Genomic DNA, 15,794 nt, shown 5'->3' on the forward strand with positions numbered 1-15,794 from the left:
AAATATGTTTTGACATGGTGCAGAACTGTGACAACACCTTGTTGCTTCATAACGATACATTACCGTTTGACCCACACAGCTAGATACTGTAGTATGTATGCTCTTTCATCATTACATCGCTGATGTTCTTGTTTGACTTTTAGGTTTGAATACAGTCACCTCCAAAATGATTGGCACCCTTGATAAAGATGAGCAAAAAAGACTGTGTAAAATAAATAATACAAATACTGAGCTTTATTTTATGCTAAAACAAATGGGGGAAATTATATTACTTTACACTAATACAATTGCTCAGAGAGAGATTTTGTTTAACAAGTAATACAAAAAAATCTAAAAATAATAGGTGTCAAATATATTGGCACCCCTTAAGATTGTTAAACATAAAACAAAATAAAATCTGCATTAACATTTTACTTTTTTAAAGTTCATCTGAGCTTTATGAACTGTATTGTGGCCTTCCATGGCTTCCTGCTTCCGTATGTTTTATGAGATTGGAGAACACATTGGGAGGGATCCAATCTCATAACATAGAACAATACCCAGTGCCATTATCCTTGCAAGATGAGGGTGCACAAAGTATTAAAAACGGGTGCCAATCATTTTGACGCCTATCTTTTTGAGAAAACAAAATATTGCTTTTTAAACAAAATCTCTTTCTCTGAGAAAATGTATTAGTATAAAATAATATAATCCCCCCCCCCCCCCCCTTTTTTTTTTAGCATACAAAATAGCTCAATATTTGTATTATTTATATGATAGTCATTTTTTTGCTCATCTATATCAAGGATGCCAATACTTTTGGAGGTGACTAAGTATATATGATGTATATGACTATGATCATAATTCTGAATGACAACCTACATGCGCTGGCTCGCTGTGCTCATCCTGTAGGCATGGATAATCTTTGTTGAGAACAAGGAGAGGTCACTTGTTTATTTTCAGCTCACTTGTCCTGACACATTTTCTGAGTTGACATGAATGACAAGCACTTTGTTTAACATGTGTATATGGCCCTATTCAGTGGATGCTGAAAGAAAGCAAAGGTAACGGAACTTAATAACTATCGCCCCATAGCACTCACTTCTGTCATCATGAAGTGCTTTGAGAGGCTAGTTAAGGATCACCTCTACCTTACCTGACACCCTAGACCCACTTCAATTTGCTTACCGCCCCAATAGATCCACTAACGATGCAATCGCATCGCACTGCACACTGCCCTATCCCATCTGGACAAGAGGCATACCTATGTAAGAATGCTGTTCATTGACTATAGCTCAGCCTTCAACACCATAGTACCCTCCAAGCTCATCATTAAGCTCAGGGCCCTGAGTCTGAACCCTGCCCTGTGCAACTGGGTCCTGGACATCCTGATGGGCCACCCCCAGGTGGTGAAGGTAGGAAACAACACCTCCACTTCGCTGATCCTAAACACAGGGGCCCCACAAGGGTGCGTGCTCAGCCCCCTCCTGTACTCCCTGTTCACCCATGACTGCGTGGCCACGCACGCCTCCAACTCAATCATCAAGTTTGCAGATGACACAACAGTAGTAGGCCTGATTACCAACAATGACGAGACAGCCTACAGGGAGGAGATGAGGGCCCTGGCGGATTGGTGCCAGGAAAATAATCTCTCCCTCAACGTCAACTAAACGAAGGAGCTGATCGGGGACTTCAGGAAACAGCAGAGGGAGCACGCCCCTATCCACATCGACGGGACCACAGAGGAGAAGGTCAAAAGCTTCAAATTCCTCGGCTTACACAGCACTGACAATCTGAAATGGTCCACCCACACGGACAGTGTGGTGAAGAAGGCGCAACAGCGCAACAGACTGAAGAACAGCTTCTATCTTAAGGCCATCAGACTGTTAAATAGCCATCACTAGCCGGCTATCACCCGGGTTACTCAACCCTGCACCTTAGAGGCTGCTGTCCTATATACATAGACATGGAATCACTGGCCACTTTAATAATGGAACACTAGTCACTTTAATAATGTTTACATACTGCTTTACTCATCTCATATGTATATAATGTATTCTATTCTACTGTATTTTAGTCAATGCCACTCCGACATTGTTTGTCCTAATATTTATATATTTCTTAATTCCATTCTTTTACTTTTAGATTTGTGTGTATTGTTGTGAATTGTTAGATACTACTGCACTGTTGGAGCTAAGAACACAAGCATTTCGCTACACCCGCAATAACATCTGCTAAATATGTGTATGTGACCAATAAAATGTGATTTGATTAGAATAATGGCTGGAACAGCGCAAATGGAATGGCATCAAACCATGTGTTTGATGTATTTGAAACCATTCCACCAATTCCGCTCCAGCCATTACCATGAGCCCGTTCTCCCCAATTAAGGTGCCACCAACCCCCTGTGATGTAGGTGTCTATGTTAAGTGGTCTGATAAAGGGACCACATTCTGAATTCAATACAGTGGGAAACCATTTGCCATGGGAGAGAGGAAAACAGGAAAACAGTTACATTAAAAAAAATCTTAACTGTGAATATAATACAGTAGGCTGCTGTTCATCGTAAGACCAACAGTGGTGTAAAGTACTACTTAAGTAAAATTACTGTAAAGTACTACTTAAGTCGGTTTTTGGGGTATCTGTACTTTACTATTTATATTTTTGACAACTTCTACTTCACTACATTCCTAAAGAAAATAATGTACTTTTTACTCCATACATTTTCCCTGTACATTCCTAAAGAAAATAATGTACTTTTTACTGGTGGTCCTCTGTAGCTCAGCTGGTAGAGCACGGCGCTTGTAACGCCAAGGTAGTGGGTTCGATCCCCGGGACCACCCATACACAAAAATGTATGCACGCATGACTGTAAGTCGCTTTGGATAAAAGCGTCTGCTAAATGGCATATTATTATTACTCCATACATTTTCCCTGACACCCAAAAGTACTTGTTACATCTTGAATGCTTAGCAGGACAGGAAAATGGCCCAATTCACGCATTTTTGCAATTACATTTACTTTCGATACTTAAGTATATTTAAAATCAAACTCTTACTCAAGTAGTATTTCACTGGGTGACTTTCACTTTTACTTGAGTCATTTTCTATTAAGGTATCTTTACTTTTACTGAAGTATGACAATTGGGTACTTTTTCCACCACTGAAGTCCAATAACATTTAGATGCCTGAACATGATGCGCTGAGCTTACTGAGACTTTTGGCAGCATATAGTAGAAGTATTTGAAAGATAAACGTTTTTTATACTTTTTTTTTAATAACCTGTCTTGACCCTGTCTGATAATACACCCAGGGACATGTTTGTGTGACTTGTCTATATGGGAGAAGTTACACAGCAGGAGCCTGGAGACCAGTTTCATAACCATGACTAGTAGGTTCCAGACACCACTGGGGACATCACTGGGTACTACTCATCGCTCACAGATTTGTAGCCTAGTCAATCTAGTCTTATTGCATGTAAACAATGTTCCAGCATACGCTAGTATAAAACTAGTGCTGTTGCCCTGGGTCTGGGATATCCGTAACTCTAGTCAATCCAGGCAGTTACATTCAGAGCTGGTTCAAGTGTATTCGGTGTGACACCAAGCTACACCATACAGTATATCTTAGCTGTCACAGGTATGGGCCATCTGTTGAGTTAGATAGTTCCCATAAGCAGGGGTTTACAACATCTTATAATACTTCAAGGATTTTTTCAATGTGTTTTTCCATTCCTCTCCTATTCTGTTCCTTGAGTGGGAAAAGCATTCTTGGTAGGGTGCAGCGGGCATGTGTACTCTAACTTACTGCTCTCCTCCTCTAACAGGGCTTCCCTTTCATTGCTCTTTGGAAGCTTGTCCGTTTTGCCATTTGTGGACAACGATGACAAGGCACAAAAGCATGTGTTGGCCATAAATAGCTCTGACCAGCAGAGGATTGCTCACTGCCTGCAGATCAAATTCTCCACAGGGAGCAGGCAGCAGGCCTGGACCCCAGCCCAGTTGCAGTAGAAGACACACAAGTCTGCTCTCTCTCCTAGAAACACTCTGCCCTGCTCAAATGAAGGGACAGGGAACAACTGCCCTTAGAGCGTACGAAAAGCTGGCTAAATTAATTTCGGGAAGCTGCAGTACTCTTAGTGTTAATGTTGAAAGATCGCTACATTAAATAAATTACAAATATGAGTTAATCTATAGACGTTCAAATTACAGTTGACAGTACTCCAATTCACCATGACATACAGTATGATCGGTCATTAATGATTTACTGTACTCCTACAGCACCCGATGTCACAGGAAGGCCAAAAAGATCATCAAGGACATCAACCACCCGAGCCACTGCCTGTTCACCCCGCTATCATCCAGAAGGCGAGGTCAGTACAGGTGCATCAAAGCTGGGACCGAGAAAATGAAAAATAGCTTCTATCTCAAGGCCATCAGACTGTTAAATAGCCATCACTAGCACATTAGAGGCTGCTGCTGCTGCCTATTGAAATCACTGGCCACTTTAAGAAATGGAACACTAGTCACTTTAATAATGTTGACATATCTTGCACTACTCATCTCATATGTATATACTGTATTCTATAATATTCTACTGTATGTTAGTCCATGCCGCTCTGTCATTGCTTGTCCATATATGTATATATTCTTAAATTCCATTCCTTACTAGTTTTGTGTGTATATGTTGTAAAATTGATAGATATTACTTGTTAGATATTACTGCACTGTCGGAGCTAGAAGCACAAGCATTTCGCTACACCCGCTATAACATCTGCTAAACACGTGTATGTGACAAATAAAATTTGATTTTTACTAGCTTGGCTTCCCTCATAAAACTGTAGACATTAGATATGAAAAGCATCAGAGAAACCACCGTACACAGAAAATATAGAACTGAAATTCCCTATTCTACACGACAGAGAATGCTATCTATTCTAAACAATATATTTATATCCGAATGTTCCGTAACATTGTACAGTTCTGAACAGAGCCAAGAAGATCGTCACTCACTGCATCCGGTTTAATTGAATAAAACACTAACCAAGGCAATGTAGCAAAACACAGCATGTAGACCAGATCTTTTCGATTTCCTGTTAAAGAAAATCAGTCATGCATCTCTTTATTGCTGCCCAGCCCTCCTGATGAACAGATACAGATAGACAACCCAGAACAGAATACACTTCATTCTGTTATCTGCCACAAGGTTTTATTGTAAAGTGGCAACCTCCTCGCCCCATCTCAAAAACAATGTTCCACTTAAGGTTCCAAATGCACATATTGCCATCTTTACTGATATTTTTGATACTTTTAGTGTTAAAAAAAACTGCAAGCACCAACCCTCCTTTTTACTGTGGTGTACTGTACATTCAAATGAAAGTAAGGCGGCAATTGAACAGTCAAATACTAATCTGTTCTTGTCCATTTGCATAAAAGGAATGAAAACTAGTAACATCTCTATCTAGTTGACATAAATACAGATATTCTTTAGTTATTCTTGACCTTTTTGCCTCAACTTCTGTAGTGTATAAACAAAGTGCTTAGTATATGCATAGTCTATTACGTGTTTTGCAATGTCAAATAACATATTGGATAAGATAGAACAGTTCAAATAAATAAGTCAGTCATATGAAAACCTCATGAGTGCAAAATACTTGCTATTAGCTGTAACCGGGGCAGTGAATATGACTGTCAAGGCATTATAGAAAGCATTCACATTTTCCTACGCTACTGAGCATTTAGTCACTGTTTAAGTGGCAAAGAATGCAAAAACAGTGCTAATCTTAATGTTTTTGTTGTGGGAGTGTTATTAATCTCAGGTAGTGTGGCGTTGCTGTTCATATTTGTTTGGAAAAACACGTGATGTGTGAGCATTCCTTGAAGGTTAAAAAAACAAAAAACAACAAGGATTTTTTTTGAAGAAGTCGTCTGGCAAAATAACTTGTAGTCTTTCGCATATGTTAATGAGATCTCCTTCCATTGTATGAAGAAAAAAAAACAGAAAAAAAGCCTAAAGCAATTCCTTTAGGCTCAAATGCTATAGATACAGCTGCTAAGATGAAAGCGTCAGGAATCCAGATGGCATGTAGTATTTTCCATTTACAATGGTAACCCTTCGAGTGATACCACCACGTTGCCTCCCAACTTGTCTGCCAGGGTGGCACGGTCCTGGATGTCGTCTAATCCGTTGACTTGCCATTCGTGTTTGATACCTGAAAAACAAAGGGGTGTATATAGAGTTAATTCCCATCTGTTTTATACTGTTGTGTTGAATACTAAGGAGGCACTTTCAATAATTGCAGGGGGATTTTGTTTGATACCACACCTTTTCTTCTCTAAACTTTCTATGGATCTATGGGGTACAAATTAAATGGTATATTGAATAACTTGAAACGCCAACAACGACATTCATGACACTTTCATAGAACATATATAGGAAAATAAAATAACTTATGTAGTTATTAATAGTTAATAGTTTTGATAAGATAGTAAAAACTAGGCTATGCAAATTTTCTGACATCACCTGAATAAATTACTGAACCACACGATCATACAATATCAGGTCAAACATACAGGAATAGTTATTTGATATAGCAATTTTCACTTACCTGTGAACTTCTTTTTAATGGCATCTTTAGAGCTAGCATAGATCATCTTGCTTTTCAAGGGCGCACCCTCAGGTGCCCTAGAATAAGGAGGGAAACACAACAACTTAATAAGCCTAGCTAATAACGTCCTTATTCCATAGTAATCCATACCACACAAATGAAAGCAGCAGCAACATTTGTGTTTCTCAAACTTTTTTATACCAGGGACCACCAAGTTATGGTCCTCCTACACAACACTTAATAATAATTGACTAATTCGGTGTCAGATCCCAGAGATTGAACCGGTGGTTAACACAGCCACTGATCTAGGGTACCTACCAAATGACTCCCCAGCCAGGCTAGGGAATATAGGCTTTTAAGAAACATTCTTGACAGTAGCTTTGCACCATCCAAACTAACAAAGGACAACGTACAAACGTACCAAAATATAAATACCAGGTCTTCTTTCTTGGATTCTTTTGTTTCATATGTGGCATCGTATAAGCCATATCTGCAATCGTTGAGAGGTAAAAGCTTGACGAAACAGGCGTATGGGTCGTCCACCGACTCCCCAATGTCACCAACGAGGATCCACTTGCCCTCCTCTACGATGATCTTCTTCTTGTCATCACTGAGGCAAAACAGCACAGCCTTTTTACGCTTTTTTACATCTTCAGTAGAGGATGACTTCCTGACCTTCATGTCATTGAAGACCTTGATGACTTCATCGTTTACAGTGACACCAGAGGCCTGTGGAAAGAGGGGAGAATGATACACAAGGTTCATTCAAGGTGTGATTTAGAAATCAATGTGAACCAGATGACATAGCTGCCTAGATTGTTGTTACCTGTTCAATAGCTAGTAAACATAGGGTACATGGCTGACATTAAAGACTGCAAAGACATCCTGTTTATTTATGATGTGGACATTGAATCTAGGCCTATAGCTAACAGCATGGAGATAGGAAATGCTTTCCTTAACAAGGTATTGGAAATACAAACCTTCACACATACAGTATGTAGCTAGTTACCAGTAGTCATGCAGACAGAATAACAAATGACTGCAGCATTGATCATAGCCTTTCTTTCCTTTGACACTCACTTACAATGAATCAACACTATTTCACTCTGACACTATCTACCACCACACATGCAGAGTCATTTTGCATAGGCTGCAGGCCAAAGGCCGGAAGGTGGCATATTGATGGTTTCATCTTACCTTCCAAAAGCATTGTATGCAGCCAGCAATACACTCATATCCCCCTTGGACCGGTTCTTACCTAAAACATTCTCCATTCAGGCTGCAAAGGCGTCGATTTCCTCCTGAACTAGATTTTAAATAACAGAAAATATGCGTACTTTCTTTATGAAACACCATTTTCCACCACAATGCTAAAGTAGCTAATGCGCCTAGGAATACTAGTCCTGGATGTTGCGAACCGCGTTCAGCTTGCAACAGTCTGTTGTTTACCTCTGGCTGAAAGCAGGGCAACCTCAGGAAGTAGCATTAGCCACTAGCATGGTGGTGGAAATGGTGTTTCATAAAGTACGCATATTTTCCTATATTTTTACCGCCTTCTCGCCATTAAATGTAGTTAAGGAGGAAATCGACGCCCTTGCAGCCTGAATGGAGAACGTTTGAGGTACGAACCGGTCCACGGGGTATATGAGTGTATTGCCGACTACATACGTTTGGACAGCAAGATGAAACCATCATAACGGATCAATATCGCCATCTGCCGGCATTTGGGCTACATAGGCTGCTATGTCAGTTGGCCAAAGTGTTCTCTCTATTAAAGATGACAATCGGACCAGAAAGCCAAGCCGTGTCAATAGTACGACATTCCAACACAGTGGTGACTGCTGGCTAGCCACCCTCAATATATCAAGTGTACGAAACTCGCTGACCTGTGACTAGTTAGTGACCACCACACTAGTAACCGTCAGTGAATGAGACAGCAAACTTTTGCATGTCTAGCAACATGTGCATGTGTCACGTACCACGGTAGCCGATTAAACAACTCCACGAGTTATGGTGTTGAGCTGCGACCAGTATGGGCTGACTGGACCTAGGACGTCACAAAATGACGTTGTCAAAAACGACTGATTTCAGCACGCAAAGCCTGCAATTACACACAACATTGTTATGTAATTGCAGGCTAGTCTTTTGGGTCCTGAAATAATTGTGTGACTTCGGAGCTCCAGTGCGCCCACACTAGTCGCCACTCAACTCCATTGTAAATCGTGGAGTTGGGTTTAGTCGGCTAGGCCCATTGCAGTAAACCAGTAGCTATGGGAACAGTATTAGCTGCAAATGCTAGCTAGTTTCCACGGTCAAACAAGCGTGGAAATCCGCATGGGCGCATTGGTTTGAGTGCAATCAAACAAAACAGGATGCAGGCAAGACCATTACAAGTTAGCTAGTCCCAATCATTTTAGGTAGCTTGTCGTGTAGAAAACGTCATTGCTATCACGTAGCTATGTTATTAGCTAGCAAGCCAACTTCGCTAAACTTTTAGATCATGAAGCTAACTGGCAGTAGTAGAGTGAATAACTTTACCGTTAGATAGCGGACTGCGCTATAATTAGGTTAAAATGGCCGCCTGACAATGCAGGCCCTGTAATGATCTTAAATTGGAATTGATTTTACAAACGAAATAACTTTTATATATATATTGAACAAACATTGTAGCTATAGCTCACCACTGCCGAATGCCGAACTGTAACCAGCAATCAAACATGGGTGCGAAAGCAAGTAAGCCAATGTTACTGTCGAACACACAGCCCAATGTTGCAAAAGTTACAAAAAGTTAAAATCAGCACTCAACTAGAAACTACCAGAGTAGTTTCAGCACTCAACTAGAAGAGTAAAGAATCTTACCATGTTGTCCGATCGTCGGTCCCGTGAGATTTGCTATTATGTGGGGAAATCTTTTGGGGTAAAGAGATATGGGTATGAACGACCTGACCGGGTGTGAGAGAGAGAGCGAGGGGCGGAGTAAGGGGCGAGCGAGTATGAGTCACTGCACTTGCGGCGGGAGGGATCAGGAATGGGATTCGAAGGGATAAGAGGAATTTGTCCTGGACACGGTTGACAATGAAGCTAGGTTGACTTGCGGACTACTACACTCAACTCCGGCTAACCAACTTCCCGGCAGGAAAGTTACAAGTTATTTCTCTAACCCTACCAAAAGATTGAGGCCATTTTAACTCAGTGAGGTGTAGAAAAAATATTATCCTAAAACATACACGCCATTAATACATTCATGCACTTCATATTTATGGATCAGATTGGCAACAAAAGTGAGAGATGACCAAGAAATATTAAAATCAGGTGAATTTATTTTTTACATATAGAAAATATACACGATAGCAAATACAAAAGCAGAGGTGAGAAATTTAGGGGGACAACGCTCAGTATTTAAACCCTACCCGGAAACAGTTTTCTATAGTTGGAACTCAAAACTATGCCAATAATTCTTTACAAAAACAAAACAAACATGTTCTATAAAAATATAAATAAAAGTTCTTACCTTCAAAACTAAAATAAATAACCAATGAATTATAGGAAATAAGGAACAATAAATCAGGTTCCAGTGTAGTGTTTCACTGAAAGATGGGAACCTGAAACAGTCCATGCGAAATGTGTTTTTACTGTTCACTAATGTGAAATGCACAAATGCAAAACTGTCCATATTCAAAGTTAATACTTAAGTCATCTAAATTGAACTGAAATAGTCAAATAAGAAAAGTATGTGCACAATTGTATTTGTCTAGAAATGCTGCCAAGATACAAAATATAAAAATGCACTGTTAAAAACATTGTTTTTTCAAACCACAATTCGTTTTCCCTGAGTGAATACGAATAGAAAGGAGTAGTTTTCAAATATTCAGTGCAAAAACTTTCACAGCGAGTTAGTTGTTCCTGCATTATCTTGAGGGAATTATATTACACTGCCAATGCTTTGGGAATGTTCAGACTTTCCAATGAATGGTGGTATTCACTAGAAAACAAATGGATGAAAACAAAAAAGTGAAACAGGGAGGGACTACCTGAATTTGTCCAATAAGAAACTTGTTTTTGTCAAAAAACATTAAGGTAAAAAACATTTTGCTACAGTTTGCAACGGTGTGCACTAATGAATATGACTCAGTAGTTTCAGTCAGTCAGCTTTACATCCGGGACCGCTTCTGTGGAGGAGTGGTCCGGTCCGCCAGCCCCAGGTTAGAGATCTCTGAGTTGAAGAAGGCTTGGAGCCTTGTTCCTGCTTTAGCTTCATTTGTGTGCTGAGGGTTGTATTGTAAACAGTTGGCGAACATGAGCTCCACGTCGTCAACGTACTCCACTGTGAAAAAAAAAAAGGAAAATGGATCAAATCAAATTTCCCATCTGGTGAAGTACAGAAACATGACAGCATAAACACGTTTTAGTTAACAGGGAAAAACAAAAGCTCAACTTACTGGCTGTTTTATATTCACAGTTGTTAACCTTTTCTCTGATAGTGCTCAGCGCAATGGGCTTTTTGATAATGTCAAAGTAGTCTGGAACCTGCAGAAGTGAGGACAGACAAAATCAGGTCAATTAAAAAGAAAACAATCAGCGAATCTCAAAGCAATACAACAAGTTAGTATTTAGGTTGACTAGTGAAGTATTTAAGACATCACTAGTGAGTATGACAGAAGGTATGTTACCAGTAAAAATATATAGGGCAATGTTTATATGAACCCCTTTCAAACAGCCCGTTATTTTCCACATTCTTGCAAGTATAACCCTTCTATACATATCAGTGGGTAACTGGCAAATTGGGAGGGTGGGGGGTATTAAACCATGGGGGCTGTTTGCATTTGAAATTAGGGAGGCGTTAGCCAATTGAAGTGTTAATGAATTCACCTGCAAAAAAGCAGAGAACCATTCACATACACCCGATACCTATATTTTGGTTACAGGAGGAAGCCTGTATAAAATACAAATATTCCAAAACATGCATCCTGTTTGCAACAAGGCACTAAAGTAACAAACATTTTTTGTCAAAGCAATACATTTTTGTTCTCAATACAAAGTGTTTGGAGCAAATCCAATACAACACATTACTAAATACCACGCTCCATATTTTCAAGCATAGTGGTGGTTGCATCATGTTATGGGTATGCTTGTAATCGTTAAGGACTGGAGAGTTAAGGATAAAAAAAATGGAATGGAGCTAAGTACAGGTAAAATCCTAGAGGAAAACCTGGTTGTCTGCTTTCCACCTGACACTGGGAGATGAATTCACCTTTCAGCAGGACAATAACCTAAAACACAAGGCCAAAGTGGCTTACCAACAAGACAGTGAATGTTCCTGAGTGGCCGAGTTACAATCTATGCCAAGACCTGAAAATGGTTGTCTAGCAATGATCAACAAACTATTTGACAGAGCTTGAAGAATTTTGAAAAGCATAAAAATGGCAAACGTTGCACAATCCAGGTGTGCAAAGCTTAGACTTATCCAGAAAGACTCACAGTTGTAATCGCTGCCAAAGGTGCTTCTACAAAAGTATTTACTCAGGGGTGTGAATAATTATGTAAAAAGAAATTTCATTTTCAATAAATGCGCAAACATTTCTAAAAACATGTGTTCACTTTCTCATTAATGGACAGATGGGTTAGAAAAAAAATCAATTGAATCCATTTTGAATTCAGGCTGTAACAACAAAATATGGAATAAGTCAAGGGGTACAGTTGAAGTTGGAAGTATACATACACCTTAGCCAAATACATTTAAACTCAGTTTCACAATTCCTGACATTTAATCCTAGTAAAAATTCATTCTCTGTCTTAGGTCAGTTAGGATCACCACTTTATTTTAAGAATGTGAAATGTCAGAATAATAGTAGAGAGAATGATTTATTTCAGCTTTTATTTCTTTCATCACATTCCCAGTGGGTCAGACATTTACATACACTCTATTAGTATTTGGTAGCATTGCCATTAAATTGTTTAATTTGGGTCAAACGTTTCAGGTAGCCTTCCACAAGCTTCCCACAATAAGTTGGATGAATTTTGGCCCATTCCTCCTGACAGAGCTGGTGTAACTGAGTCAGGTTTGTAGGCCTCCTTGCTCGCACACGCTTTTTCAGTTCTGCCCACACATTTTCTATAGGATTGAGGTCAGGGCTTTGTGATGGCCACTCCAATACCTTGACTTTGTTGTCCTTAAGCCATTTTGCCACAACTTTGGAAGTATGATTGGGGTCATCCACAGGTACACCACAGGTACACCTCCAAATTGACTCAAATGATGTCAATTAGCCTATCAGAAGCTTCTAAAGCCATGACATCATTTTCTGGAATTTTCCAAGCTGTTTAAAGGCACAGTCAATTTAGTGTATGTAAACTTCTGACCCACTGGAATTGTGATACAGTGAATTATAAGTGAAATAATCTGTCTGTAAACAATTGTTGGAAAAATTACTTGTCATGCAAGTAGATGTCCTAACCGACTTGCCAAAACTATAGTTTGTTAACAAGAAATTTGTGGAGTGGTTGAAAAACAAGTTTTAATGACTCCAACCTAAGTGTATGGACCAGTATGAAAAATAAAAAAAATAATGTATGCACTCAGTCGCTCTGGATAAGAGCGTCTGCTAAATGTCTAAAATGTAAAATATGTAAACTTCCGACTTCAACTGTATATGAATACTTTCTGAAGGCACGGTATATGTGTCACAAGTGACGTAGCTAGTTAGGTAATACTATAGGAAAACGTGTATTCATAGAAGCGCTTGCATGGGTGTGTGCTGGGTCTTTAAATGCATGCATGCATGCATGCATGGCTCTGTGTTTGCATGCATGTCGCTCTGTGTGCCTCTCCTATCTACCTTTAAAGTAATGTATTACCTGTGTCCTAGACACCAGTTTCATGAAGGGCCAGCTGTCTTCATGTCTGACTAGCTCTACAGTCATCTGCTCGCAGGCAGACAGCTCATGGACTCCTAGGTTCCTCCCTGAGCTACGACGATTGGACGAAGAACCTGAGACTGAGGGAGTCAGGACCAGCTTGGGCTTGTGGGAGACCTCTGCTGGAGAAACAGAGTCGAAGCAGTTGATGGTGAATATCAATGCAAAGATGAGCACAGAGTGAGAAAGCCCCAACTAGAGGGAAGTTGTGTATTTGATACACCCCCCTGAGTATTTTCAAGTGCTACATGAGAAAATGACAATTCAACACTTCTGTACAGATTTTTTTTGCATTACATCTTCAGCAATATAAAGACCCTGGCAATGTTGACACACTACTTTACAAGAACACCATTTTGTATTTTTATCACCCAATACAACAACCCTCTTCCAACTCCCCGTCTTTAGAACTGGTCTTACCTGAGATTGGTCTTTTACGGGAGTCTGCCTGAGAGGGAGATGGAACGGGCTGGCTTCCTGGCCTGCTGGAGCTACCGTTGGTGGCCAATATCTCATTACTGAGCCGGGAGCTGACTCTGCTGCCTGGCCGTGGTCTGCCGTTGGAGACTGGGGTGGGCTTGTTGGAGACTGGGGTGGGCTTCTTCCCTGAAGACCTGGAGGTGGCTCCCTTCCCGGCTGAGAGGACCTGTTTGGGGGTGGTCTGCTGGCTCCGGGGGGTGGAATGACTTGAGTTGGTCCTGCTGTTCGACCGACCTCCTTTGGTAGTAGGCACAGGAGGTTTCACAGCAGTCCGGACCTTTTTAGCAGCACTAAAGGATAAGAGGGAGACAGAATCGGGGGAGGGAAACTTCAGATATCTGAATAAACAAAATGTGTTGGGTTGTTTTTATTATGTTTTAAAGTATTAAAATGTACAACATTTTTTTTATCATCTTGGTCGACCGAGAGTCTGTTCTTCCGACCAATCGATGTAGACACCCCCTATGCACTGAGCTTGTCTGATGCTTTAAGCGCAATGTTTGATGAAATAATTAAGACACACAAATGACTCAAAAGGGAGATCGATGGCCACGTTGAGTAAAAAATACATTAAAAATGACAGCGAGTGTCTGACTAGCGCACGTTGTCCCTCTCCTCCCTGCTGCAGCGGACAGGCAGCAGAGCAAGTGTTTATCGCGCCGTCCATGCTGAAGCTGCAACATAATTACAGCCATTTTGTTTGTTGTTTCTGACTGAAAAGTTGTTACTGAAATACCTCAACACGTGACAGCAAAATGGATGCGGTGGACGTGAAAAATAAACTCGAAACAGAGGAATGTTTACTGGTTGCTCAGGAGGAAGTCCGATCTCTAAGACATTTGACTTAGTTGTGGAAAGGATGGTATAGGAGCAAGGGCTGTGTGAGTATTATATGTGCCAAACAGGTGCTGTCAGATTACAGTATACTTTTTTTCGGACCTTTTGGAACAGTGTAAACACTAAATAAATTATAACTGTACCAGAGACTGTCCTAACGATATTTTTTATGTAGCCTTTATTACAGCAAAGACAAAAACAGTTATTTTTTATTGTTTAGGATAATTATCCAAAGCTCCCTTTGTTATTTCATTTTAAAACTAAAATGCTTGATTGCATCTCAAAGCACATATGCTGTGAGATTACATGAACGAATGATTAATACAGTAGCCTATATATTGAAATAGGCCTAAGTTACGGTATTAACACTAAACAGGACGTGCTCTTAGGCCTACAGCTAATAATAACTGTAATAATAACAATGAGATCAGGAGATCTAGAAAAAGGAGGGTATAGGAGCGAGAGCTGTCGGGAGAGGTCGTGTTTTTCTCTAGCTGGAGGTAAGCAGGAGGTAAGCTTCTCATATGGTGTTGAGTAAAGCTTAACCATGTATTAGATCGTAGGTAGGTAGTTAGCTGTAGTTAGGTATTGTATTTATTATAGGTTAGTACTGTTGTTATTGTAGGTTTCCGTAGGTAATTGTAGGTTAGTATCGAAGCACGAGGCTAGCTAGCTAGCGGGTAGCTACTGGTAACGATTAGCAACGCTGGAGAGCTGTTTCCAATGTTAATGTAGTCCTAGCCAACGTTTAATTTTTTGCTTAACCATGTATTAGATCGTAGGTAGGTAGTTAGCTGTAGTTAGGTATTGTATTTATTATAGGTTAGTATTGTTGTTATTGTAGGTTTCCGTAGGTAATTGTAGGTTAGTATCGAAGCACGAGGCTAGCTAGCTAGCGGGTAGCTACTGGTAACGATTAGCAACGCTGGAGAGCTGGTTCCAATGTTAATGTAGTCCTAGCCAACGTTTAATTTTTT

The 15,794-nt window shown here is 40.1% G+C and overlaps 2 protein-coding genes across 4 annotated transcripts in view; both read right to left on the minus strand.

Moving 5' to 3' along the window:
- Nucleotides 1-5,027: 5,027 nt before the first annotated feature.
- Nucleotides 5,028-9,539, minus strand: cfl2 (cofilin 2 (muscle)). Its single transcript, XM_084143863.1, has 4 exons — nt 9,445-9,539; nt 7,007-7,314; nt 6,586-6,662; nt 5,028-6,189 (listed from the first exon to the last, which is right to left on the minus strand). The coding sequence occupies exons 1-4, from the start codon at nt 9,445-9,447 to the stop codon at nt 6,077-6,079; spliced, it is 501 nt and encodes a 166-aa protein (XP_083999989.1). The 5' UTR covers nt 9,448-9,539; the 3' UTR covers nt 5,028-6,076.
- A 346-nt stretch (nt 9,540-9,885) lies between these two features.
- baz1a (bromodomain adjacent to zinc finger domain, 1A) overlaps nt 9,886-15,794 on the minus strand; it is a 43,375-nt gene continuing 37,466 nt past the window's right edge. For 2 of the 3 annotated variants that reach the window (XM_084144467.1, XM_084144465.1), the window contains exons 23-26: nt 13,921-14,270; nt 13,441-13,622; nt 11,025-11,112; nt 9,886-10,909 (exon numbers count right to left, since the gene is read on the minus strand). In XM_084144467.1, coding sequence (XP_084000593.1) covers nt 10,737-10,909; nt 11,025-11,112; nt 13,441-13,622; nt 13,921-14,270 — 793 coding nt within the window. In that variant the 3' untranslated portion in view covers nt 9,886-10,736. The remainder of the gene's footprint in view (nt 10,910-11,024; nt 11,113-13,440; nt 13,623-13,920; nt 14,271-15,794) is intronic. The other variant, XM_084144466.1, reaches the window with a different exon arrangement.

The sequence above is a fragment of the Coregonus lavaretus genome, assembly GCF_964263955.1.
Source record: "Coregonus lavaretus genome assembly, chromosome: 27".
Lineage (NCBI taxonomy): Eukaryota > Metazoa > Chordata > Actinopteri > Salmoniformes > Salmonidae > Coregonus > Coregonus lavaretus.